This window comes from Oryzias melastigma, unplaced genomic scaffold (genome assembly GCF_002922805.2).
Source record: "Oryzias melastigma strain HK-1 unplaced genomic scaffold, ASM292280v2 sc00350, whole genome shotgun sequence".
Taxonomy (NCBI): domain Eukaryota; kingdom Metazoa; phylum Chordata; class Actinopteri; order Beloniformes; family Adrianichthyidae; genus Oryzias; species Oryzias melastigma.
Window position 1 is genome coordinate 53,718 of NW_023416948.1, and position 27,658 is coordinate 81,375.

The 27,658-nt window shown below is 42.5% G+C and overlaps 1 protein-coding gene across 1 annotated transcript in view; it reads left to right on the forward strand.

The window, feature by feature from the left end:
* timm29 (translocase of inner mitochondrial membrane 29) overlaps positions 1–18,257 on the forward strand; it is a 30,619-nt gene extending 12,362 nt beyond the window's left edge. Inside the window, exon 2 of the mRNA XM_024265346.2 lies at positions 17,077–18,257. Within this exon, the coding sequence (XP_024121114.1) occupies positions 17,077–17,669 (593 nt within the window). The 3' untranslated portion in view covers positions 17,670–18,257. The remainder of the gene's footprint in view (positions 1–17,076) is intronic.
* The last annotated feature ends 9,401 nt before the right edge of the window (positions 18,258–27,658 follow it).

Genomic DNA, 27,658 nt, shown 5'->3' on the forward strand with positions numbered 1-27,658 from the left:
GTACTGCTTCTTAGCTGCTGTGATGGCCTTCCTCAGTCCGTACTTCGCAGCTTTGTACTCAGTCTCATTGCCGGATGTAAAAGCAATGAAACGAGCACGCAGCATGTGACGTACCTGACCGTTTATCCGGGGCTTCTGGTTGGGAAACTTCCTGACTTGGATGGTGGGCACGATGTTCTCCACACAAGTGCTGATGTACCCAGTCACATAGTCAGCATAGTCCTGTATGTTGACAGAAGAGTCCTCCAGAGTAGCTGCAGCTTTAAACACATCCCAATCTGTAGTGGTGAAACAGTCCTGCAGTGTGTCCTCAATCTCGGGTGTCCAAAGTGAAACCGGTTTGGTGACTGGAACTGATTGTTTGAGTATTTGTCTGTAGGCCGGGTAAAGGAACAAAGAGATGTGGTCTGAGTGTCCGAAGTGGGAGCGGGGTGCGGCCCTGTATGCACCTTTTACATTGGTGTATACATGATCCAAGGTGTTCTTGTCACGGGTGGGGATGTTTACATGCTGGTGGTATTTGGGAAATACGGTCCGAAGATTGCACTGATTAAAGTCGCCCGCAACAATAAAAACAGCATCAGGGTGAGCCGTCTCCAGTGCGCTGATGACGTCATGGAGCTTGCCGAGTGCCGCTGTAGAGTTGGCTCGTGGAGGAATATAGACAGCGGCCAAAAACACAGCTGTAAACTCCCTTGGTAGGTAATACGGGTGGCATTTGAGCATCAAAAACTCCACATCAGGCGAGCAGTGCTGATGAACAGTCCGTACATCCTCACACCACGTGTTGTTGATAAACACACACACGCCGCCCCCTTTCGCCTTACCTGCTGCTGACCGGTCTACCCGATGAATGGAGTGCGTCTGTAGCTGAACAGCGGAATCTGGGACGTTTCCTGAAAGCCAGGTTTCGGTGAAAATCAGAGCGCAGCACTCTCATATTTACCGCTGTGTTGTAATCCTGGCTCTTAGTTCGTCCAGTTTGTTTTCTAGAGACCGCACGTTAGCTAGCAGAAGGCTGGGCAGCGGTGGTTGTGCCGCACGGGCTTTCAGCCTAGCGTGGAGTCCTCCCCTCTTGCCCCTATTGCGGCTCCGTTTCAGAAGCACTCTCCTCGGGTCGGCTAACTCATAGGAAGCCGGCGAGCCGGAGCCTTCCTGATGGTGGTGATGGTCATGGGGACGAACAATGAGTTGTAGATCCGAAGGTATAAATCCGTTAAATCCAAAATGGTGCAAATCGGCAATGTCAAGTAGTGCCTGTCTGTTATATGCCAGCCCTGCATGGCATCTATGGAGTGCGGAAAGTGCAAAAAATACGCAAAAAACTACAAAGAGCTGGCATTCTAGAGAGACGCGAACAAACACGTTCGCCACGGAGGGCGCCATGTGAAACCACTTTTTCCCAGTTTAAGCGCTCCATGGTTGAATACCAAAAAAACTTTGCAGCAGAAGGAACTGAACAAGAAATTTGATTTCGGATATATTTGTTGGTGCATCTTTTCTTTGTAATTTCTATTTCTCCAATAAAAACGTGGTTAATTTCAGCAGTATAATTAGTGTATGGTAAATGTTTTAGAAGCTGAAGGGAACCTGCGGGAATTGCATCAAAAACAACTGCGTACTCTCTAGGTGTCACTGGAAAGCTAAATTTCTGGAGGAATTCTGCATATGACATGAGCAAACCTTCTTGATTCAGTGACTGACTAGTAGTTCACTTTCCACTTAGTTGGTGGAAGTTCACCTTTTTCAATAGCTTCTTCTAAAACAGCTAGTAGGAAGGGAGAAAGTTTATCATTAAATGCTTTATAAAATTCTCCAGTTAAGCCATCATTCCCAGGAGCTTTATTCTCTTTCAAATTTTTAATACATTCCACCAGTTCAGGTATAAGCATAGCCTTTCATCACATATTTTCTTAAATTCTTCGTTGATTTTCTTAGCATTTGTGGAGATATGGTTTAAAAAACCATCTATACCTGAACCTGTGGATGTGGACGTGTATAAATCCTGATAAAAATCTGAAACGTGTTTTGAGATTACCTTCTGATCATTGGTGATGCTTCCATTGACTGATAAATTACAGATTGTATTACTTTCAGCGTTCCTCTTTTCTAATCCAAAAAATACTTTGTATTCTTTTCTCCTTTCTCAAGCCATTTACGTCTAGATCTAACAAAAGCTCATTTAGTCTTTTCCATGTATATGTCATCTAGTTTACTTTGTAATATAATCAGATTTTCTTTCTCCTGTTCACTTAGATCACCATCAGATCTCACCTGCAAACTTAAAATTGCTTTAATAATTTGTGATTAATTTTCTCTCTTCTGCTTTGCTAACATCTTTCCTTTTTTACTGGCCATTTTACGAATTTCAAACTTTGTAAGTTCCCAAATCTTCCCATATTTACCAGAAATACATGCTTGTTTCCAAAATTTTTCAATGATCCTACTAATTTCTGATTTAATGTCTGGGTAATTAAGTAAAGTGTTGTTCAATTTCCAGTAACTGGGAGTATTATGATCTTGAGAACAATCACTCAGAGAAATTTTTATGAAAATAAGTTTATGATCAGTTAATACTGCTGGTTCTATTTCCACATCTTTGACCTTTTCAACAAGGTCATTGGAAATGAGCCAAAAATCTATACGTGATTGCAAAGTGACTTCTGTTGTTCCAGGTGTACATTCTCTGTATTTTGTTTCTTTCTCGCCAAATATCAACAAGTCCTAAACGCAGACATACATACTTCTAAGTTCACAATTTGTACTTGTAGTTTTTGGAGGCCATCTATCCAAGTCATCATCAAAAACAGTATTAAAATCACCTCCCCATACAATCTTAGCTTGTGAGAATTTTAAATTAAATTGGCATATCTTGGCTTCTATAGTTTTGAACCGGTTATGATTTCTAATTTTATCATTGGTGGCATAAACATTAATCATTATAAATTGTTTCTGGTCAATTTCACTTACTAAAATAATGAATCTCCCTGAATCATCTTTTTCATTGTAAAGTACTCGACCTTTAAATTCCCCTTGTCAGGAGTTGTTAAAACAAGTTTATTTTACTATTATTAGATCACCTCATTAAGAAATGAGCATAAACGGCACAAATGTAACTAACAAATTAATTATTGATGCATAATAAATCAAATTATTCTAATTCGAAGCTCTCAAAACCCTCAAACTCATCTCAACTCCAGAACCACAATCGAGTCCCCACCCCCGCCACGCGCAGTCTCTCCTTCTCTCCTCTTTCAGCCCTGCGCGACACGTGACCCGCAGCAATAGACAGACTGTCTCCTTTTTTCTTTTTTCATGGAGGTTCTCCTCTAAATCAGGTGTTTAAACTCCTGATTTTAAAGCGTGTCTTCTCTCCCTCACCAACCCAGTCTCCTACAAAAACGTTCAGTACCCACGTTTGTCCACAGAGAAAAACGTAGCAGTTTCACAAAAAACGGGTCTAAATTGTGGAATTGCTACGTCTCATTTTTTCATTCATTTTCTACGGGGGCTGCTCTGGATCACGTGACTGATCACGTGACTTTTGAGTTTCTGCCTGTCGCTAGCAAAAACATGGTGGGATATCCACTCTTTTTCAGTGGAAAATCACTCAGAATAAAATATTTTGTGCACTAATATTGACAATATTTGTAGCGAGAAATGTACTCGTTACTATCATGATATACATTTATTTTGGAAATACAGTTCGTAGTTTGTCTGTTTTCCTGGACTTCTCCCCAAAAAGGGCTCCAAAGTCGTGAAATATCAGCGTTTCCGGTGCACGGAACGAGCCGAGAACCGGGCGATCAAAAGGATTTGGGGACCCGACCCGCGTCGGTGCCGCGTCAAGGTTTGGGTTCGGGTAGGTTCGGACAAACCGCCCGGACCCTTTTTTTAATTGGGCCCCGAATGTTTTCCGTAAAGCTAGTACGTGATCACACAGTCTGTCTACTTCCGGTCGAGGACGGCAAAAAGTTTCCAGAAATTAGGATTCTCAACCAAAAAAATAATGTTCCTTTATTTTCTCCCTCATAAACAAACACGAATGTTGGTTATTTTAAGTGACAATATGAGTGATGCTTTCAAACTAAATGAAGAAATGAAAAAAGTTTTTTTTTTGTACTTTTCTTTTTTATATTATTATTAATCTATCATTATTAATATATTATTATTAATAATAATAACTGTTGGGTTTAAATAAATGGTCTCTTCTTAATAAAGTTAATAAAAAGACACGAACCAGTCAGGTTAATTTCAAAACACTCTTTGCTGCAAAAAGAGAGAACAGAGGAGTCGGCACATGTTAGCAGTATGTCTTCATCCCCTGTTCAGACCTCCTTCATTAGCATTAGACTTTTATTTGCTTAAGAAACAAAGACAGGAACAAGACCATATTTGGGAGAGCATGTAAGAAAGGGGGAGGCTATGGGGGAAGGTGAGCAACATGTGAAGGGGGGTGACTAAACAAAGAAGAAAACAGTCAGGCCAACTGCACCCCCAAACATTCTTGACATTCTTTGCAACAATAACACTATTATTATTAATAATAATAATATTATTAATATTTTTATTATTATTATGTCAATGATTATATGAATGACATCAACAAAATACAATTGACCAATAAATAAATTATTGATCTACAATATCAACAGACTATAATGATTGAGTTTTAATAATTCTTGAAAGCTGTAGGGCTCAAGAGAGGATCTCACAATTTAGGCTACGTTTTTTTTCTTTATTAAAATTTTATTATAATGACAGGTTTGTGCCTGTTGTATACTTGGTTTAATAAAATATCAGTAGGTGGTGCTGTGTTATCCATGGAATGAAACATAAATGTAACGTTAAACAGTCTGACTACTTTTGGTCCAGCAGACGGAAATAAGTGATCCCAAAACACAGATTCTAAACCATAAAAATAATGTTCCGGTGATTTCTGCCTCGTAAACAACGTTTATTCACAGGACAAGGTTTCTAGCAGCAAGAACAAAATATGGTAGACATGACCTGGGTTTTTGGGGGGGGGGTTTAACATATTTTACGATGTATAAACACTTTGACTTTGTTTTGAACACTTTTCTAGACTTTCCTACACTTTTTTTTTCTACATACATTCTTTCAGGTGTCTCAAATACATAGTGGCAATTGAACTCTTTTATGCTGCTATAGTGGTAGCCAAAGATGCTAGGCAAACCTGAAAGAAGCTGATGTTGCTCCACGGTGGTAAATGTGTGAAATTAGCTGCGTTTCCATGACATATTTGAGCAAAATTTTATCGAAATTCTAGGAATTGGAAAAAAACACAGATTCGCAATTAAAAACACACCATGAAACTGTTTCCATTCAATCATGTTCTTGATTGACAAGATATTTCAACAATACATCATAAATATCTCAAAAATACAATTATTATTGAATATAAATGGCTCACAACAAAGCAGCATACATAAACAAGATCTCAAATCAGAAAAAGAGAGAGAAATAGAAGAAAAATAACAGTAAAAAACGTCTAAACAACGTTCTAAAAGAGAAAACATATAAATATGTTATTCTTAAAAGAAAAGCACAGGGATATGCGTTATAGCTTTCAGTTTCTCATTAAAAAAAGTACAATTAAGGTCTATTAACTATTTCAAGAATGTGTTCTAAAAATTCAAATAAGACACAGATTTTGGGTATTTCACATTCTTGTAAAGTAGCCTTTGACAAGTATCTCATTTTTGAAACCAACAAGAACTAGTGGCACTGTCAAAAAAATGACATTTATTTATATCAAATTTTGCAAATATTATTAAAGTATTAATACCAAATTCATGCTTTTTTTCTTTTTGTAGACCAAATCTAATAGTTTTGAAATTTAAAAGGGGGAAATGAACACTATTGCAGGTTAACCAGCACTGAAAATCATACCAGAAAAAAAATTGGATTTCTCACCTTTTTAATAATAATAATGAATGAAAATGTTGCACAACTGTTTATATGTTATTGCTGTAATAAGTGTACGTGTTTGTGTCAATATTTAATTTATTATGAAGGTTATCATTAGATTTATAAATAACATTTAAGTTTTTGAAGTGATTTTCTGCTCCTGTGGGTTCTGCTCCTGCAGGAGTCTAGATGAGGAGGTTCTGCTCCCGAATTGGAAAATAAACAAAAAACAATATATTTCCAAAAAAACTAATAAAATATATGAAAAGTACATCTAGGTTTATGTTTAACATTTTTGTTGTGAAATTGATTTTTTGTTATTTGAGATACATTTTTTTGTATTCAGTACAAAATTTGTGTCAACTTACTGTTAAAATATCTCGCATTAAGTTAACAGGAGTTAAGTTAAATTCTGTGTTCAAGACAGAAAAGTAGGTTTCAAAACAAAAATGCCAAATGTAAAACTGACATATATAAATATATATAAAACCTCTCTCTCTCTCTCTCTGTAATGATGACTCAGACGCGTTCGGATCCATCTCCAGTGTCTTTATTTATGCTCAGCGATATGTTGGCAAAGGCAGCGGTGGTCGGACAGGCGGAGATCAGAGCCGGCATGGAAGCATCAGAGGCTAGAGCAGACGGAGGTCGGAGGCAGGCGAAGGTCGCACACGGCGAGGGTTTGTCAGAGGCTGGCGGAGACGAAGATCAGAGACGGGCAGGATTCGAGGTCGGCGGCTGGCAGGAGATCAAACAGGAACGGAACTGGGTCGAGACACGGAGAAGCAGACTGCTGGGAACACGTTCAGTAAGGCTAATGGCTCAATACTTCACGGTGTGTTATGGTGGGAGCTTGGTATATATGCTGTGTGGACTGATGAGGGATTGGCAGCAGCTGTGGGATGATTAGTACTCTGGGGACTGTGCACGTGGACGACCGGAGGGGTAGACAGTGGGCAGACTCCTGACAGAGCCCCCCCCCGAGGAGCGGCTCCGGACGCTGGAGTCCCGGCGGAGTCGTGGTCGGCCGCGGGGCCGAGGCGCAGGAGCTGAAGGATGGCGCCTGTGAAACTCCATGAGGAGATGGGGGTCGAGGATATCCTCACGGTCCACCCAAGAGCGCTCCTCCGAGCCGAAACCCTCCCAGTCCAGGAGGTATTGAAGACGGCCCCTCCGACGCCGAGAACTCAGGACCTCCTTGACCCTGTACGCCTCCTCGCTGTCAATGATTAGAGGGGAACCTGAACCATCTGTGTTGTCAGCCAGAGGCTCATTGTCCTCTGGACCTTGTGCAGGTTTTAGCAGAGAAACATGGAAAGTGGGAGATATACGATAATCTGGGGGAAGCAGCAGACGGAATGATACAGGAGTCACCTGACGGTCGATCTGGAAGGGACCCACAAAACGGGGACTCAGCTTTCTGCAGGGCAGTCGAAGGCGTAGATCTCTGATCGATAGCCAGACCCACTGACCAGGAGACAGGTCAGGTCCTGCTTGACGGTGCCGGTCGGCTTGCTGTTGAAAGCGACTCACTGCATGCTAGAGCTGGATGTGAGCAGCTGCCCACGTTTCCTAGCAGCGGCGGAACCAATCGTCTACCGCTGGTAGTTCGGAAGAACCCCCTGCCCACGGGAAGAAAGGGGGCTGGAACCCCAGGACACACTGCAAGGGTGAGAGTCCAGTGGAAGCTTTCTTTAGGGAGTTCTGGGCGTACTCCGCCCAGACCAGGAACCGGCTCCAGTCTCCCTGCCTCTGATGGCAGTAGGTCCTCAGGAACCGGATGACTTCCTGGTTGAGTCGCTCCGCCTGTCCATTAGACTGGGGATGGTATCCTGAAGTGAGACTGACGTTTATACCTAATCCCTCACACATGGCCCGCCAAACACGGGAGGTGAACTGAGGGCCCCGGTCTGACACTATATCTTCGGGCAGGCCGTAATAACGGAAGACGTGGTTAAGGAGGTTCTCTGCTGTCTCCAAAGCTGAGGGTAGTTTGGGCAGAGGAATCAACCGGCAGGCCTTGGAGAACCGGTCGATCACCGTCAGGATGGTTGTGTTGTTCTGTGAACGAGGCAGGTCTGTCACGAAATCCACTGCAATGTGGGACCAGGGTCGATGGGGCACGGGTAGTGGCTGGAGGAGACCCGATGGACGTTGGCGAGGCACCTTCGTTCTCTGACAGGTTGAGCACTGGGTGACGAACTGAGCCACATCTGCCTGTAAAGTGGGCCACCAGAACATATTCGTCACAAGAACTTGAGTGGCGTTGGTACCTGGGTGTCCGGCTGCGGGTTCGTCATGGACCAGATGGAGAACTCGTTGGCGATGAGATGGAGGTACATAAGTACGATCCTCAGGGCATGACGGCGGAGGCGGGTATCGTGCGTTGAGTTCAGCGAGCTCTGTCATGACATCCCATTGAACAGGAGCCAGAATGAGTGTGGGTGAGACAATAGTCTCTGGAACCGAGGTAGCGTCAGTGATGGCATCATGAAGCCGAGAGAGGGCGTCTGCCTTTCCGTTCTTAGACCCTGGGCGATAGGTGATCTGGAATCTAAAACGGGAAAAGAACAGAGACCAGCGTGCCTGGCGAGGATTAAGTCGCTTGGCTGTACGGATGTATTCCAGGTTACGGTGATCTGTCAAAACTAAGAATGGTTCTGCTGCACCCTCCAACCAATGTCTCCACTCACCGAACGCTGCTTTCATGGCCAGGAGCTCCCGGTCTCCGACGTCGTAGTTGCATTCAGCAGCACTCAGTTTACGGGAGTAGTAGGCACAGGGGTGCGTCTTAGGAGGCAGGCCCTGACGTTGTGACAAGACAGCTCCAATGCCGGTGTTGGAGGCATCCACCTCCACAATAAACTGCTTTGTGGGGTCTGGATGGCAGAGAATGGGAGCCGTGGAGAAACAGATCTTGAGGTTGTTGAAGGCTGCGGTAGCCTCAGGTGTCCAATGTAGTCGTCGCGGACCCCCTTTGAGTAGAGGAGGGGTGCCGCCACTGTGCTAAAACTTCCAATGAAGCGCCTGTAGAAGTTTGCAAAACCCATGAACCGCTGGAGTTCCCGGATGGTCGTAGGTTGAGGCCAGTGAAGCACGGCGTCTACCTTCTTCTGGTCCATGGCCACCACCCCCTGGGCACTGATGACATAACCCAGGAAGGAGACACACGTCTGGTGGAACTCACACTTCACCCTTTTGACGTAAAGTCGATGGTTGATGAGGCGCTGGAGGACTTGGCGAACGTGAGACACGTGTTCCTCGAACGTGTCAGAGTAGATCAAGATGTTTGAGACCCCTGCATTAGATACAATAAAGAAAAATAACATTTAATATACATTAAAATCACAAGACAAAGCGAAATATAACATGTACACATTTGTTTAAAAAAAATATGTATTTAAATTACATGTTATTAACTGAAAGTTTCTGTGTCTTCACATTTGAACTTCACATTAAGAGATTCTGGTGTTACTGTAGCAGATCTGTGGCAGATCTGAATCATGTTATAACTTTTTGATTAAATAAAATAACCATCAGTACAAATACAGAGAAAACGTCCTTTTTTAAACTTTAAACATAATAGATATTAATGTTGCTGAGAATTTAAAAAAATCGAATTACTGTAACTAAAATAAACAATCATAATATACATTAATGATTTATTTCCGGCAAATATAAAGTTATTCGTTTAGTACTTACCAGAGAAAAGACACCAGATGACTCCCAGAGAGCGTATTAGAACAGTTTACAGCACGGCAGCAGGACAAAAACCGAAATATAGCGCTCATGCTAGCGCTAAATCTGAAGCAGACCAGCAAAACACCGGAGCAGTGCTTCCAGAATCCACCGTGATCGTCACTTGTCAAAGTCAAAAGTCAAAGTCAAAGTCAACTTTATTGTCAATCCTTCATATGTGCTGACATACAATGAATTGAAATTCCGTTTCCGGCTCTCCCAGAAAAGACAATTTACAACATGAACCAATAAAAATATAGAGAAGGCAATAAATTTAAATTTACAAATGTACAATAGATGGGGGGTTCAAAGTGACAAGTAGTGCAGGCATTATGGTTCATGTGGGTTTCCGAGTGCTGTTCATGTGGGGGGAGGAGCCAGGTGGAGGATAGGTGGTTTGGGAGTTTGGGAGGAGTTCAGCATCCTGACAGCCTGATGAATGAAGCTGTTCCTGAGTCTGGTGGTGCGGGAGCGGAGGCTCCTGTACCTCCTACCTGAGGGCAGGAGGCTGAACAGGTTGTGTGCAGGGTGGTGAACATCCCTGACAATTGACAGCGCTTTACGGGTGAGGCGGGTGGTGTATAAGTTGGGCCTGCAGCTTTGCGTGGGTTGATGGAGGTGAGTGTCCTCTTCACGCTGGCAGCTGTCAGGTACAGGGGCTGGTCGTGCGGGGAGGGTGGTGTTTTCTGCGGGTGGGTGCTATTCAGTGCTTCAAAACGAGAAAAGAAGCCATTCAGGTCGTTGAGGAGGGAGGTGTTGCTCTCACAGCTCTGTGGCGCAGGCTTGTAGTCTGTGATGGCCTGGATGCCCTGCCACAGGCTCCGTGCATCTCTGCTGTCATTAAAGTGAGAGGATATTTTGTGCATGTAGTCCTTTTTTGCTTGCTTGATGCCCCGGGACAGGTTGGCTCTTGCTGTTCTTAGCCCCGCTTGGTCTCCTGCTCTGAAGGCCCCGTCTCTGGCCCTCAACAGACTGTTGACGTCCCCTGTCAGCCATGGCTTCCAGTTTGCCCGAGTGACGATGCATTTTTTGTGCGTTACGTCATCGATGCACTTGGTGATGTAGGAGGTCACTGTGTTTGTGTACTCCTCAATGTCTGTGACGTTGTTGTTGGTAGCCGCTTGTTTAAACATGTCCCAGTCTGTTGTTTCAAAGCAGTCCTGAAGGGCAGAGGATGCTCCCTCTGGCCACACCCTCACTTCCTTCCAGACTGGTTTGGCGACTTTCACCTTTTGTCTGTATGCAGGTATTAGCATAATGCTGATGTGGTCTGATGGTCTGATGTGGGGGAGGGGGGTCGCTTTGTAGGCTGATTTGTGAGGGGTGTAAACAAAATCCAGAATGTTGTTCCCTCTTGTTGGAAAAGGTACATGTTGATGGAATTTTGGAAGGACTGTTTTGAGATCGGCGTGATTAAAATCCCTGGCGAGAATGATGAAGCCATCTGGATGTGCCGTCTGTTGTTCCGCGATGCATGGTACAGTTCATTCAGCGCCGTGATCCTATCGCTGTTGTTGGTGGTTGGAGGGATGTAAACTGCCACTAATGAAATCACAGTAGACTCCCTCGGCAGGTGGAAAGGACGGCACTTTAGGATCATGAACTCCGCCCGCGGCGAACAGCGTTTGTTTACCACCTTAGCGTCTCGGCACCACGCGTCACGGATGTAAACACAGACTCCGCCGCCGCGAGTTTTCCCTCCGTCTACGATGGCTCTGTCCGCCCGATAGCATGTAAGTTGCTCGAGTTGTATAGCAGAGTCGGGAATGTTGTTGTTTAGCCATGTTTCCGTGAAAATAAAAGCACAGCAGTTACTCACTGTCCGGTTCGATGACTGGAGTAATCGAACGTCATCCAGCTTATTGTCCAGGGACCTCACGTTAGCTAGAAGTATAGACGGAATGGCTGGGCGAGTTGGGTTAGCTGCCAGCCTGGCTCGGATGCCTCCGCGATGTCCCCTCTTCCTTCTTCTCGCGCACCGTTTTTTGTGCGTCTTTCCTGTGGTGGGCGCGGCTGGCGGGTCCTGTGCAGCAGTTGCTGGCTTGCGTAGTAATCCTAGCTCTTCCAGTATTTCTGATTTTGTGCCCAGAAAGTCGCATATTTTGCTATTTCTAATATCCAACAATTCTCGTCGACTGTACTTATGGTCCAATGTAGGATGGTGGGGGATAAGTTCAGAAAAACACATCTTAAGTAACAAAAAAAGTAACGAAAACACACAATTGGGAGAGCGAGGGGGCCGCTGCGACTGCTCGCGCCGCCGCCTTCACATATTTTGTCAATCAAAGGCCGTGCCCCCTAATTAAGCGAAAATGAATGCCGTTTTAAAAAAAAAATAACAAACTTAGAAAAAAATTCACTCCCCTCAGAGTTGTCATGGATCAAATATGCAGCCATTGATGAAATAAAAACTTTAAGCACCAGGCATTAAAGGGGTTTTTTAGAGGGCTGAAAATGAGGATTTTAACATGGGAGTCTATGGGAATTTGCTCACTCTAAGCACCAGCCTCTCTGGTCAGAGCCGGTACTGCAATTTTTTGTTACTTCCAGGTTGGCTTCACGTTCCGCCTGCGAGTGTTGGGGGTTGCTCCTCACGATCTGATGTCACAGAGTGAGACCGCCCCTCCAGGAAGAGTCTGCTCTGACACCTCCACCCCCAGTCTAACACCAACACTCAATTTTTCCACAGAGTTAGCGGTGATCAGCAAAAAGCTATCATTTTAGATTTAGAATACCATAAATCTTCCAACTGATGTTAGTTACTTTAGTCGTGGGGCTGCGTGGCCACAGACAGACGAAGGAGATGTTTAAAATGGCCGTCAGGAGTGAAGTCAGGCAGTACCGGTACATTTGAGGCACGTCAAAAGGTTAAGCAGCAGACGCAAATTGTACGCACGAATCGCGTCTGGTGTGAATGCACCATAAAAACAGCAAGTCGCTCCAAGTGAGACCTAGATCTTTGGATTTATTGATGTGAAAAAAAAGCCTTTGAGGTGGAAGTAAGGCCGGATCTAGGCATGGGCAATGTGGGGCAATGCCCCCCCAAATTTAATGACTGCCCCCCCCAAACGTGATGCCATGCAAACAAGAAAAATAGAGCGCTCTCTGCTCTCTATGGCTCCCATTCAAAGTAGCTGCTAGTGGTGTTTTGTAGATCCAACAGAGGGCGTGGCCTCTCGCTTCACTCGGATCCTCCTCTCACTCCGTAGCTCACGCAGCACGCGCAGACAGGCTCAGCGGCGACAGAGACGTGGTTGTCTGCAGCGGAGCTGGGCAGAACTGTTTAGAAGTTTTTATCTGCCGTTTGTCGCTGAAATGACTCCATTAACCGCAATTTTAACTCTTTCTTGTCCTCATCTGTTGCTCTCTTTGTTGTAATGTGGAGGAAAAAGCGAGAAACGAGTTGACAAAGTGCAGGTTTCTGGTTGTTAAAGCTAACGCTGTTTGTAGCAGCTAAGCTAACAGTACTGGAGCATTAGCTGTGTTTGAGATGACTCGCCTGGGATGCCTCGGTGAGAGCAGGGGGCTGCAGGCGGGGAAAGGCCCCTGAGGTGAAGGCAGACAGTGGGAAGTTAGGGTTGTCTTTCATCCACTGAATTTTAATTTGCCTCACCTCCTTAGTATAAACTTTAATATTATGTTGTTTATGATTTTTTTTAAACATTTGTCTGTGGACAACAGATATAAAATATCTGCTGGGTTAATTTAATGTCCACTGTTGCAGAGAAATAAATAAAACTGAAATGAAAGTTAACTTTTAAAGACAACAATAACATAACAGATTATTTGAAGTCTTGTTCATTTATACATCATTGATTTACTACTATGTATTACTAAAAAGTAAACTCATGTCTAAAAAGAAAATACATTATGACATTTAAATAATTATTCTGATGTTGATTAATATTTATAGTGTATTGAGTAATTTAGTGAAAATAACAAGAAAAGATTAAACAAAATACCAAAACTACACAACTGAATTTCAAATGCTGGATTTGAACTAATTCCCTGCTGATGAAAATACATTCTGTTATCACTAAAGATTTTCTCATCCATGGATTTTTTTAAGCAACTTTGAGATACAGGGATCAAGAGTTTCTGCAGTAGCAACTTGTTGGTTTGGTACATTGATGAGGACAAAGAGATATTTTTTTTATCATCTGCTACAAAGAAAGTGTGTTGGCTGTTTTAATAGTTAAATAGTTTAGTATTTATAAACTAATCTTAAATAAAGTGACAAAATACATATAATAAAAATACAAACATACCCCAAATAATAAATGGTTAAACAGAACATTAAAATAAGTAAATAAAAAGCAACAAGAAAATACATAAATATATATTTTAAGACAAAAAAATAAACCAAATGTAAACTATTGCAAATGAATAAAAATGACTTAAAATAATAAATAAATAAATAAGATGTTCTTAAAAAGACCAAAAAGAGACGGATAAGCAACAGACTTTTGATCTGGATGTCAGCTGGACGAGGAAGTGAAGATCTTCATGGACAGAACTTCCTCCAAAATCCTGATTCTTTCTCCTTCCAGTTCACCAAAGACTCTTTTAGCTAATTCTCCAATGTTTATTGACTGTGATCAATACATTCAATCATTGGTTTCTCAGAGTTCTTGATAAAATAATCAAAGCTAACATCAAAATGCTCTTTCATTGATTTACAATCCTTTCCAACTGCGGTCAAATGAGCCGCCGTTCACATTTCCGTGGTCACATCAAGAAGCTCCGTGGAGTCTGGTGGAGATTTTCCAGCGTTCTCAGTCCTGCTACCGTAAGTATTGGATGAAACTCACACCAAAAATCCAGTGATGCTGATTTGACCACAGAAATGTGAACGGCGGCTCATTTGACTGCAGTCAATGTGAAGATACCATCTTCTCTTCTCCAGAACCTGAACTAGACACTAGGAACAGATGAGGGTTTAGTGCAAGTGCAGCAGAGCAGTTGATGGAAAGAAGATCATTCATTCAAAAAGTTTGTTTGACTAAGATTTAAAAAGAGAAACATTCGGAAATGCAAAAACAAAATGATTGCTTATTACATTTGTTCTCTTTCAGAAGAAAAATGACACACATACATTATAAAAACTAAAAACAGGATTTTTATCAGAGGGGGACTTTTTATGGTCTTGGGAGGATTTTACACCAGAACCATTTTGTATCCCTAAACTTGACCCCCCTGATATTCTGTTTGCACCCCCAATAAGGGCTGGCTAGATCCGGCCCTGGGTGGAAGGCTCTTATTTTATTAAGATCATCTTAGGAATGCGACTAAGTTCTTTCATTTGAAATGATTTGAAAGTAAAGGAGGAAATGTCACTGTTGATCTCACTGTCAGAGTTACAGGAAAATGTGAATTTACCACAGTTTGGATGGTTGAGCTGCCACCTCACTCTGAATAGCCCTGCTGCTCTATACATATAGCATATTGGGAGTGGGTTCATCTGGAACCCACAAGACAGCATGCTAAAGTTTTTCTTTTCAATGAGTTTTGATTTTCACTGGTGTCCATGGCGGACAGGAATTCCTGTCCCCTTTAGTTCATCTTTGTCATAAGAGGGATAACACTTTAGTGTGGGCTGGGGTTATTTGGATGATGGCAGAAGAAAGAGATGAACTGAAACTAAAAACCACATTATTATGCGCCGAGGAGCTGGGTGAACCACGACAGTGGATCTTCAACCTCCGCCTGCAGCTGGGGCGAGTGCCCACTCTATGGAAGACCTCCTGCATCGTTCTAGTTCCTAAGAAGAACCGGCCCAGCGAGCTGAACGACTTCCGACCAGTGGCATTCACCTCTCACCTAATGAAGACGCTGGAGCGGCTCTTCCTCAACCTCCTCAGACCCCAGGTGCAACACGCTCAGGACCAGCTGCAGTTTGCCTACCAGCAAGGAGTTGGTGTGGAGGACGCTATCCTGTATATGCTACACTGAGCTCACTCCCACCTGGATAAAGGGAAGCGGCACTGTGAGGATTCTCTTCCTGGACTTCTCCAGTGCCTTCAATACCATCCAGCCCCCCCTACTGCAGGACAAACTGTGCACAATGGGAGTGGACTCCCTCCTAGTAAGCTGGATTTCAGACTACCTCACAGGCAGACCACAGCACGTCAGGCTCAAGGACATCATGTCTGACACTGTGGTCAGCATCAGTGGAGCTCCCCAGGGCACAGTGCTGGCCCCTCTTCTCTTCACCCTGTACACCATGGACTTCCGTAACAACTCAGAGCTGTTTCACATACAGAAGTACGCCGATGACACAGCCATTGTTGGATGCATCAGGGAGGACAGAGAGGAGGAGTATCGGAGACTGGTGGGGGACTTAGCAGCATGGTGCCACACAAACCACCTCCAGCTCAACACCTCCAAGACAAAAGAACTGGTCATTGACTTTGGAAGATCCAGACCAAGACCATGACCAGTCCTGTTAGAGGGAGCAGAGGTGGAGACTGTGGACTCCTATAAATACCTGGGTCTGTGGCTGGACAACAAACTGGACTGGACTACACACACCAGACACCTGCACAGGAAGACCCAGAGAAGGATGTACTTCCTCAGTAGACTGCGGTCTTTCAACATCTGCAGCAAGCTACTGGGGATGTTTTACCAGTCTGTGGTTGCCAGTGTCCTCTTTTACACTGTGGTGTCCTAGGGGGGCAGCATATCGAAGAAGGACACTTCCAGACTGGACAATCTGATCAGGCGGACCGGCTCTGTGGTCGGCATGAGGCTGGACTCTCTGGTGACGGTGGCAGAGATGAGGACTCTGGACAAACTGCTGGACATCATGGACAATGCCAGCCACCCTCTGCACACCGTCATCACCAGCCAGAGGAGCCTGTTCAGTGAGAGACTGCTTGTACCGAAATGCAGGACCAATAGATTCAGGAACTCTTTTGTGCACCAGGCGGTCACACTCTACAATGCTTCACTGGGGGGGAGGAGATAGTAGAGGCGGACTGGAAACAAATTCATTCAGCAAATCATCCATAAATGTATAAGTGCAATAATTAACACTAGGTAATAACCTATCATGTTGAATATCTCAATCACACACTTAAACTGTTTTTTGCTCTTCTATATGTTGTTGGACTTTATTATTGTACATTGAGATTTTTTTAATATGTATACTACTGTAAGCTGCTGAAAAACTTAATTTCCCCAAGGGTGCCATCCCAAAGGGATCAATAAAGCCAAGTCTAAGTCTAAGTCTATTACAGGAAGAATAAGTAGTTTGAGTTGTGTGTGAGCTGTAGAGGTGTTGTGGAGAAGCTTAAATATATAAAGTTATTCTTTTGCCTGAGCCACCCTGACAGTGTGGGAGGTTGTAGACCGGGGGCGCTGGCCTGGGCCCATGTGCCACTAAAAGCTTGTGTGTTCTGTCTGCAGGTGTGTGGTGCCGCAGCCTGCTGAGCGATTACAAAGAGGCGTGCAGGGAGATGGTTGTCGGTGCCCAGGAGCGTCCGCTGAAAGCCTCAATGTATGCAGCAATGCTGGGGGGGGGCTGGTTCTGCTTCTACTCAAAGCCCGGCCAGTCTGAGTTCAAGGCTGCCCTGGTTGAGTGCTCCAACCAGCTGGGCCTGCTATCGCCGTGGATCCGCAGTGCCACCTCTGATGCACATGTGCAGAACCTGGTGAAGCTGCAGAGCCAGGGCAGACTGCGCTGCCTCAGCCTCGGCCTCCTGTCTCTAGTTTACAGTGTTGACTACGACTCAGACGCCACCCTATATGAAGCCCAGTGCTCCAGCCTGGCTGTGCCGTGGAGGAAGCTCCCTCACAGGGTTCTGGACATTGGTTTCTGCTGGTGCTGGTGGGTTCTAGAGTCAAAAATGAAGGACTACGACGTGAACAAGGAGGAGTTCAAGCACCTGCCAGCTGACATGCAGGGAACTTCTCCTCCCGACCTGCATGGGGTGCAGAGGAACGAAAGAATGCACAGACAGTCCTGGTTACCTTTGTCTGTCGGGGACCAGAACAAATAACCAGGAAGGAGGGGCTGTCACAGAGGCAGTAAGGGGGTGGGGTGGTCTCCTTATCCAGTTCTGGGAGTTTGGTTGACATTACTGTCCTCCTCCACCTTCTGCCCCATTCTGATCACTCACCGGTCCATCATGTTCGCTGAAAAAAACTTCCTGACCGTAGATGTGTTTTTCAGGGGGAGGGGCTGTTGCTGCTGCTGGTATACTGTCAGAAATCCAGCTGGAAACAGCAGCAGCTCATCCATGACTGTAGCATCCAGAAAGCTTCTTGTGGTTTTCAACAGCAGCATCTGCTGTTGAAGGAATGTGTTGTCCTTGGAGAGTTTTTAAATAAAGCTCTGACAACCATAAGTTAAAATGATAGCCCTCCTGAGGTTTAAATCTAGGAGTGTGTTAGTGAGTCTATTAGCTGGAGCCACATGTTGGAAATCCTTCATTTTCATTGTTTTATTTTTGAATTTTCCAGAACAAAGTCTCACTAAGCATAAGGTCGGGTTGGATATGTCAAGCTCTCCTTTTGTTTTGTTGGATAGCTTTATCCGCTAATGACTACAAATAAAATGATCTCTCCAGTCTGCTGACTTCTCTAAACCTTGATGACTGAACCAGTTATTTTACTGAAGAAGTCATTAATCCGTCCCTCCAGAATTTCATGACGTTGTGATCGCCACTATGACCGCAAATTCAAGCAAACCCTGTGATTTGTTGCACATCCTGCAACGTTACATTTTCACCGCAACTTTGACCAATCACTCGTAACAACAGTCATGGGTGACAATGTAGTTTTGCCACCGTTTCCTTCCCAGGAGCCATGTTCTTTATTTAACTTTCTCAAAGGGGTCCTACAATGACTTCCTTCAGCCTTTCAGAGAAAACTATATCCATATATATTACCTTTAGAACACTAAAAAACTAATTATTTTTGAAATATTAGTCATTTTTGTGGACCGTTTTAATACCCTGGAGTAAAGCGACTTGATCTCTGAGGCTCCGCCTTTTGCTCCTTTTCAGTCCCGCCCATTTGATGATGTCATCCTTGAGCCTGCTCATAGACCAATGAGCCTCCCAGAGCCTCCTCAGCATGCCTGCTTTCTGTTTCTGACCAAACTTTGTAAACAAAATCAACTAAACTGACTAAAGTTGGCCAGCAGCTATGGGGGCAGGTCAAAACAGAAGAGAAAGATGGATGTGCTGCGATCTGTAAATGCTTGCCAGGATTTTTCCCTTTATTCAAATTTTGTATTTTCTGATGGATTTTGAGCGTCTGTATGAAGTTCAACGCTGTTACTGCAGCTTTGGTACCGCGGAAGAATCATGCATGATGGTTACTGGAGATGCCCCAGCTACAGCTACACACACTGAAAGGCACATCGGATATGGAAGCCCAAACTGTTCATAATTAAATAAATAAATACAACATTATTTAATCAAGCAACACTCCAATAAAAGTCTTTTCTATAAATAATTGACCATTTTATTATGAAATACATTTCATCAAAATTTAAATGGACCATTTTACTATGAAATACATTTCATTTTTACTTTAAAACATATTTTTTATGTTAAAAACATTTCATAATAAAAAATATTAGAGCTGTCAGGCGATTAAGATTTTTAGTCGCGATTAATCGCATCTTGTCCAGAGTTAACTCGCGATTAATCGCAGATTTACATGTGGCCTTTTTTTAGGAAAAAATGTGTGGTTTGTGGAATTTAACAGTTCTACATTAATTATGAAAACAAGAATGACAAGATGTATAGTTTTCATCAGAAATACTTTATTTTGTAACATTGTATTGAGATAAACTTTCTTAACAATAAAACATAAAATGCCTAACAAAAGCCCAACGTTCAATAAATAATAAAATACAAAACCTCAAAAATAAAATTTCCATAACACTTTCATGTTCATTTTTTGTCAGGACCAAATCTTTTCCACCTCTGCTGAATTGCAGTAATAAATGAAATAGAGATTTATCATTTCCAATGAACTTTTGTTTTTTAAAACATTAAAGACTGAGAAAAGCGGGATACACTGTGGATAGTTTGACAGTCTGTTACTGCCGCCGCGTTCTCTGGCTGCAGCTCGATGCAGCGACGTGTCCAGCGGAGCTCACGCCATGAATATGCCGGCAGACAGACCGCTATGCTGGGGTTGGATCACGCTTAAACCTCCAGAACATTTAAAACGTCCCCCGGTGAGCTTGCTGTTCGGAACGTCGGGGGTCTGCAGCCTTCGGGACGCGAGCCGGTACCACCAGATGTGGTACTGGACGCGAACCGGAGCCGGGTTAGAGTGCAGGAGCTCTCCAGGTCCTAGCGCCGGGCGGTTTTAGCTCGCAGCTCGGTGGTTGGAGACCCGCCCGTGATCTAGTGAGAGCAGCCGGGGAGTTAAAGGGCGGGACGCCCGCAAGCGCGGTATGGAAAGGCACGTATGAGAAAGTCCGCGATTAATGCATCAAAAAAATTGTCGGCGTCAAGCACACGTCAGATTAATGCGTTTTTAACGCGACAAATCTGACAGCCCTAAAAAATATATATCATAATAATTTTTTTTTCATGTTGGATATTATTATAATCATGCAGGGTTTTTTTTGTAGAAACTTTTATTTCAAAATTACTGTTTTCCAAAGTGTCCTTTTTATTTCACAATGCTGTTCTTCAGAACGACGTATTTATTTCATGATGAGCTTTTTCCGAATAATAACTCTGTCTGTCAATCAAACCAGACAAGGCGGGGACACGTTTGTGATTGGTTACTCCTTTAATCAGACATTAGCAGCAGCACCAACTACATCGATCGAGTGTTCCTTCAGCGAACGTGATGGTGCAGTACACACTCCTCAACAATAGATGGGAGTATGCAACCCAGCGCGTCAAATTAATCTCCAAAACGATTCACCGTGGTAAGGGCCGAGCTCTACCATGGCAAGTGACCGATGGCGCTTAAACCCAAATCAGTTTCTGAGCTACTTAGAGAAGTAGCGAATCGTTTAGATGGGAACGCGGAGCAATTGCCAGAAAACATAACTCCGCAACAGGCAACATTGGTCGAAGCCTCTGGTCCAGGCTCCCGTCAGAGCAGTTCAACGGAACCTAATAATAAATGGTAGCAACTGCCATTCTGAAACAACGCTGAAGTCGGCTTCCAGTGAATCGGAAGCCAACTTCAGCGTCGTCGGGGACGATAGCGTGCTCTTCTGCCGCGTATACCAAACCGATCATTTCAAAAATGTCGTCCAAACGTCTCAAAATAGCGTCTGCTGACAGATCGCCTGTTTCTATTTGATTCGCTAAGCTCAGCAACGCTACACGGATGTCACCGAAACATGTCATCTTGGTGATTGTCTGCGTTACTGTCTGGGTACGGTGCGACACACAGTAGAGCAGGAGTCTAGGCATACCAATTGATTTCAGAAGATCAGCCAATGAACGTTTAGATCCCACCCACTTTCAGCGATTGACAGACAGTTATTATTCGGAAAAAGCTCATCACGAAATAAATACGTCGTTCTGAAAAACAGCATTGTGAAATAAAAAGGACACTTTGGAAAACAGTAATTTTGAAATAACAGTTTCTACAAAAAAAAACCCCACCTGATTATAATAATATCCAACATGAAAAAAAAATTATGATATATATTTTTTATTATGAAATGTTTTTAACATAAAAATTATGTTTCAAAGTAAAAATGAAATGTATTTCACAATAAAATGGTTCATTTAAATTTTAATGAAATGTATTTCATAATAAAATGGTCAATTATTTATTGAAAAGAATTTTATTGGAGTGTTGCTTGATTAAATAATGTTGTATTTATTTATTTCATTATGAACAGTTTGGGCTTCCATAATCGGAAGAATCAATGTGGATCACGTTAAAAGTTGTTTTATTGAGCACGAATTCATCCAACCACATTTGAATGAGTTTCTGTGTCTCATCGTTGTGGTGTTGTGACCATAGACTTTATATAAGAATTACTGGACTGAGCAAGCCCCCCTCCTTCCGTGTTCCATATAGGAATTACCACTGGGTTGCAAAAAGGCCAAAGTCCCATTGACTTACATTGGGAAACAGACAGTTATTTCTCAGTCATTTTATAATAATAATTCTTCCTCTGCTGCTTTCTGATTAACTTCTTTTTTCTAATCCTAATTTTTTTTAAAGATTTTTTTCATTATCACAAGTAATTAGAGTTATAAATTGACCAATCAGATGGCTCAATAAGCGTTTGTGGGTCTGACGTTGACCGTCTGGGGGGTTTGATTGACTGATGACGGGTAGCAAATATGAGCAGACCTCATCAATGCGGTCCGTGAAGACCTTTTAACAATTCAACAATGTACCAACCATTGTCCTACTGTTGTTTTCCTCAATGGAATGTACCGATGCAGCAGTTTAAAACAACAAGAGGAGCATGCTGTCGACATTTTTAGATGAGGATTTACTCTGTAGAAATAGATTTCACTCTGAGGTTATGTGCTTTGGACTTTATTGTTTGATTAACGTTCGTTTTTCATTTTTCACAGTTTTGATTGTAGCTTATAAATAATAAGTTGTGTATCAAACGGAATGGTACAGCTCCTCCATAAAATCACCAACCAAAGTTTCATCTTCGCCGCACTTTTCCAGCTTGCCACAGCTGCCACGCGCACGAGGGGGGGGCGTTCTGCAGCGGCGTCACCCAAATGCTCCTTTAAGCTCGACAAAAAGGAATAAATGTAAGTAAATCCCAAAGGACCGCTCACAGAATCACATGTTGGAATGGTTGTCCCTTAAAGGCTTTAACAATGACTTGTATATTTCTCTCGAAGCGGTGTTATTAAAGTAGAAGCTGTTTACATCCCGCGGTCTCGTGGTAGAGGCGTGGAAAGAGGCGGAAACAAAGGATGTCCCGATCAGGTTTTTTTGGGCCCGATCCGATTATGAGTCATTTGATTTTGTGTATCTGCCAATACCGAGTCCCGATCCGATACTTTTATAAGACATTTAAAACAGATAAACAAATAAACAGATTTGTGTTGTCCCTTATTTATATTTCATGAACCTTCTTTTATCTTTAAAAACTTAAATAAAACACTTCTGTGAAGTAGCTTTAATAAACAAGTAAAAACCCTTTGTTTTAGCATAAAATTTGATGAATGTTCATAAATAGCTGATATCATTATTAGTTTTATTTATTTATTTTAGGATTATATGCTTATTTTTTAAGTTCTTAAGACATCACATTTTCAGTTTTATTACCACAGTAGTTAATTTTCTTAACTGTTATTTATCTGTCAGATAACTAAAACAGGCATATCAATGGACAGCTCGGGTCCTAAGGAGTTAAATCACGGCGCTAGCATGTAGCAGTAAGCAGCTGCTGTGTAGCCGTCTGTCTGCAGCATGAAGAGTTCCACATTAAAAAGAAACAAAAATACTGTATTTTTCTGTTGGAATACCTTTAGAGGTTGTTGTTTGTGTTAGGACAAACCAATAGAGACACTTGCCGTCAGTTTAAAGCGTTTTTAAAAGAGTTATTGGTCCCAAAAGTTAGCTTTCTAGCTAGCTTTGTTTACAAGTTAGCCTTCTGCGTGAGCTTCTGCCGTTTTCTGCTGCGTTTTCTGGTGAGCATATTTTGTGATCTTTTCATGACATGCAGACTTCTAGTGGAGTATTTATGCATAATGATAAGACGAAATGTAAGGCTCTGATCATAATGAGAATAAATGAAATATCCGATCCTGATCGGACAAAGGAGTCCGATTCCGATCGAGTCCCAAACCACGTGATCACGTGATCGGATCGGGACATCCCTAGCAGAGTCTCACAATAAACTCACTACAGATTGGTGACAGTACTTCCTATAGATTCATGACTCAGCAATGACTCACAGAGACTCAGACCAATCGCTGAAGATGGGTTGCAGACGTTTGCAAAATGTCGATAGCCGTTTCCGGCCTACTTTCACGAGGGGTGAAGGTAATGCATTTCCAATGGGGGACCTCATGGCTCGAGAAGTCCAGTATTTTTTACAGTCAATGGTCTTGCCTAAGGACCCACTCTGGATGGGTATCAGTGGACACCCCAGGGATTGAATCCAGGGCTCCTGCGTGCTAGCCACTCACTTAGCCCACTGAGCCATCCAGTCGCTTCAGCCTGCCCTTTTTTTTTGCATTTTACAAATCTGGGCTGAGAGTGGAGTTAGCCTCCAACTGCCCTGTTGTGTTACCTTACCATTTAACCTTTCTGCTCTCTTTGGGGTCCGGATGACTCCAACCACATAATGATATGTGATTCCTTCCATGACAAATGTGGACAGGGTTTTATGTCTGCCGTGGACATTAGTGAAATTCAAAAATCAAAGATAAAAAAACGCTTAGCGCACCGTCTTGTGGGGTCCAGATGACCCCACTTTTAATGTAAACAAACCAAGAAGAGCAGAAAGGTTAAGCACCCCTCTCTTTTTTCTCTTCAAGCTGCGTGTGAATGGTCTTTACAAACGTGTTTGCGCTGCGAATGGGCATGTATGAGGGGAGGGAGTGTTTGTTCTAAGTGCAGCATGTGCTGCAGCAAAATATGAACAGAGTATGAGAGAAAAGACAGAGGGCGCCACAAAGTGCAACAACAAGAAATTACATCAACATAAAAACTTAGCTTATACTGTGCATCACATTGATACGTCTTCTATATTCATATTCATACTGTGTTACTGCCCTTTAACAGGTGGTCTGGGACTAGAGATGCAAATTCCATTTCATTCCTGTAGTGAAATGACAAAAAAGAATCCTTGAATCCTAAAGAAAATGAGTGACACTGAAAAAGATCTGGAACCATTTCACTTTTATTAATAGTACAAGTTCTATTTATGTTAAATGAAAGCACAACAACATTGTATATGATATATGGTTCAGTATTTTCCTAATGCATGTTAATAATTAAAACATTTTTGGTGCTTTTGGGAAAAAAAAAACATGTCAAAAAACATCACAACTATTGTTGCAACTTTTCACTAAAGCTGCTGCAAAATCAGGCATTTCAGACTGCAACAATCATATATCTGACACAAAATCACTGCCCTTTACTGTCTACTACAGCACATAACTGCACATTACAGTTTTTTCCCTGTTGCTTTGGCTCATTTCTTGAAACAGAAATTAAATTTATCAAAATAAAAGATCATTTGGCTAAACACACTTACACTTTTCCAAAACAGTTCAGATCTCTAGTAAAACCAAGTTTCTTCACCAAAACTCTTCACACACGCAGCTCATTCTTTTCCCAAGTAAAGAGTCAGAGCCCTCGTAATAACATGGATCCTTCTCAGGTGATTTTGCTCATTCTCATTCATTTAGTTCTCTTGTCAAAACAACCTGGATTTTCCAGCAAATCACCATGGATCACCTGCAGATGCTCATTTCTCCTCCAAAACTCTTTACTCTTGGGTCAAAATGAAGTTTTTTACTCACATGGATGGTCAGAGCCCTCAAAAAGAATTGTCTCTTTGTCAGTGTGTGAGCTCTGCAGGTCAAACCGCTTAGACGTTTTGTCACAATAGAAGTCGAGGTAACTACATGTAGCAACCATAAAAGATTTCAAAGTATCTATCAAAGTTGAACATCTCACACACGTACACATTAAACATTGAAACTTTTTTATTTACAATACAAAAAGGGCATATTCTTCTCTGCACGTCCAATGTAAAAACTAACCCCTCCCAAAAAAAATCAAGCAGACTACAGTACTGCAAATGGCATTCTAGTGTTAGGTTCACTGGTCACTGTTGGTCTCCTCCCTCTCAGGGTGATCATCTTGATGCTCCTGGCCATCCAGACGCTCTTCTCTGTTTGGCCAAAGATTTTCATCCACATCACAGAGGATTGTTGAGTACATACATGTTTTCCCTGAGAAAGGTTTGGACAATGGATGAGAAGGTAGACCGATTCACATTAGGCTGTACTCGGCGACCGGCCTCTGCCATTGTTGACAACATGGTCTGTAATAGTGTCCCGTATTTCATCTGGGACAGCATGGTGTCTGCGCTCTCCTCTTCCTCTTATCCCACCACCACACATCTTCACTGCTCCTCTTCCTCCTCCAGCTGGTTTTCTCCCCCTTCGTCCAGCAGGAAGTTGACCTTGCTCATTTTGATGCTCCTCCATGTTCATTCTACAAAGGGTTCTTGCCCTGGCCTATTTATAGATATTTGCCAGCATTTATAGGCACATTAGGCAGCACCTGTGAAGAGATAGAACTCACTGGCCGATTGGCTATTTGAGATGTGAAAAACTCTTCATTCATTAGTGAAGTATTTATTTGACCTCAGCATCAACAATTGTCTTGAATCTAATAATTGTTTCAAGAATTTTAGTATTGTTCATAGCATAATGTTCTTGACTAGATTGGAAAAATGTACTAATAATTGTGAATGGGATGGCTCCCTGAATGAAATTTTGCCGACGTGTTTTGAATGGCACTGCCGATTGACTCAGAAGTGTCTCATCAGTTTAAATCAACAGGATCTAAGCTATTGAAAAATGTGCAAAATGTTGGTTTATTGTGCTAACTCTAGGGAACTTGTACCAAAATACAAGCAAATTTCACTGACACATCTGAGACATGTACTAAAGCAAATGAAATCTGACGAAAGCAATGAGAAATGACATTCTGTTCTGAACAAGTACAAGTGTGTTTGGAAAAACAATCTTTGAATCAGGGAAATTTCATTTCTGTTTCAGAAAATGAGCCAAACCTACGGAGAGAAACTGTAATGTCCACTATTGCATGTTGGTGCACATATGTGCATATAACTGCCCTGTACATATTATTACATGTTGCTAAATATTATTGCACAGTGCTACACAGTACTACTACACATTGGTGGATAATACTGCACATAGCTGCTTTTTACTGCAAATTGTTGCACACTACTCAAGATTGGTGTACACTGGTGCACATAAGTCGAAAGAACTTCCTGAGATCTCTGTCCCCGTTGTCAGTTTCTGCATGTCTGTCATTTTACTGAAGCTTCACATGCAGATATGTGCTTCTCCCTCAATGGTCCAGTTCTGTGACATGCTTTAGAGAAGATCTCATCAGGATGTTTTAGAACTCAAAGCTCTTCATTAAAGCTGTTTCCACAGAACAAATACACATGATGGATTACATCAGGAAAGCATGAATTAATGTCAAGAAACTTCCAAGCACAGACACTCATCACAACCTCTGATCGAAAATTTCTGCATTGATTGTTCAAAAAAAACATTGTAATTGCTGAATAACTTTCCAGACGCTTCAGGAGAAGATATTGACTTAATCTTGGCAGCAGAAGGTCGTATGCGTTTAGTTTATATTTTAGGCACATTTAAGAAATTCCTAAACATTTCAGCTGGGATGATCCATGTTGGTCTCAGTTTTTTGACCCAAAGGTTGGAGAGGGTGATTGCCCAACTCACATGAATGTTTCTGGTTTCAAATTGTGTTCTGGATTAGCTCCAAACTTTATGTAACAAATTCATTTGAACAAATGTTTGTGTCTGTACCCCACACGAAAAGGAAGTGCAGTGAGGTTCATGACTGACGCTCAAATTCACCATCCTCAGAAATAAAAAGAGTATATTTTTTAAGTTTTTATTGGCAGAATGTATCATGGATGCTAGCCATCTTCCGAGCTGAACTCTCTCTGTACCACACACAAACACAGGAACATATTTAGCTTAACACTCAGAATTGTAAACTAAACAGCAGACTTGTTATCATAACGGACAATAAGGCCACAGTCATATTTAGAATCAAGCTTTCCCTTTTCTTATTTAAATGCATGACATTGAGACCCAAAGTTCTGTGTTTCCTACTACGCAGACTGGTTGGAAAGTGGACTTCAACGGTTAGCTGACTTTCAAAGAACACACTACTTCCCATTTTCACACTGTACAAATACCATTTCAATGCAGTGAATATGATCTACCTACTAGAATCCGACATGCAGGGTTGCCCTCAACACCGGTTC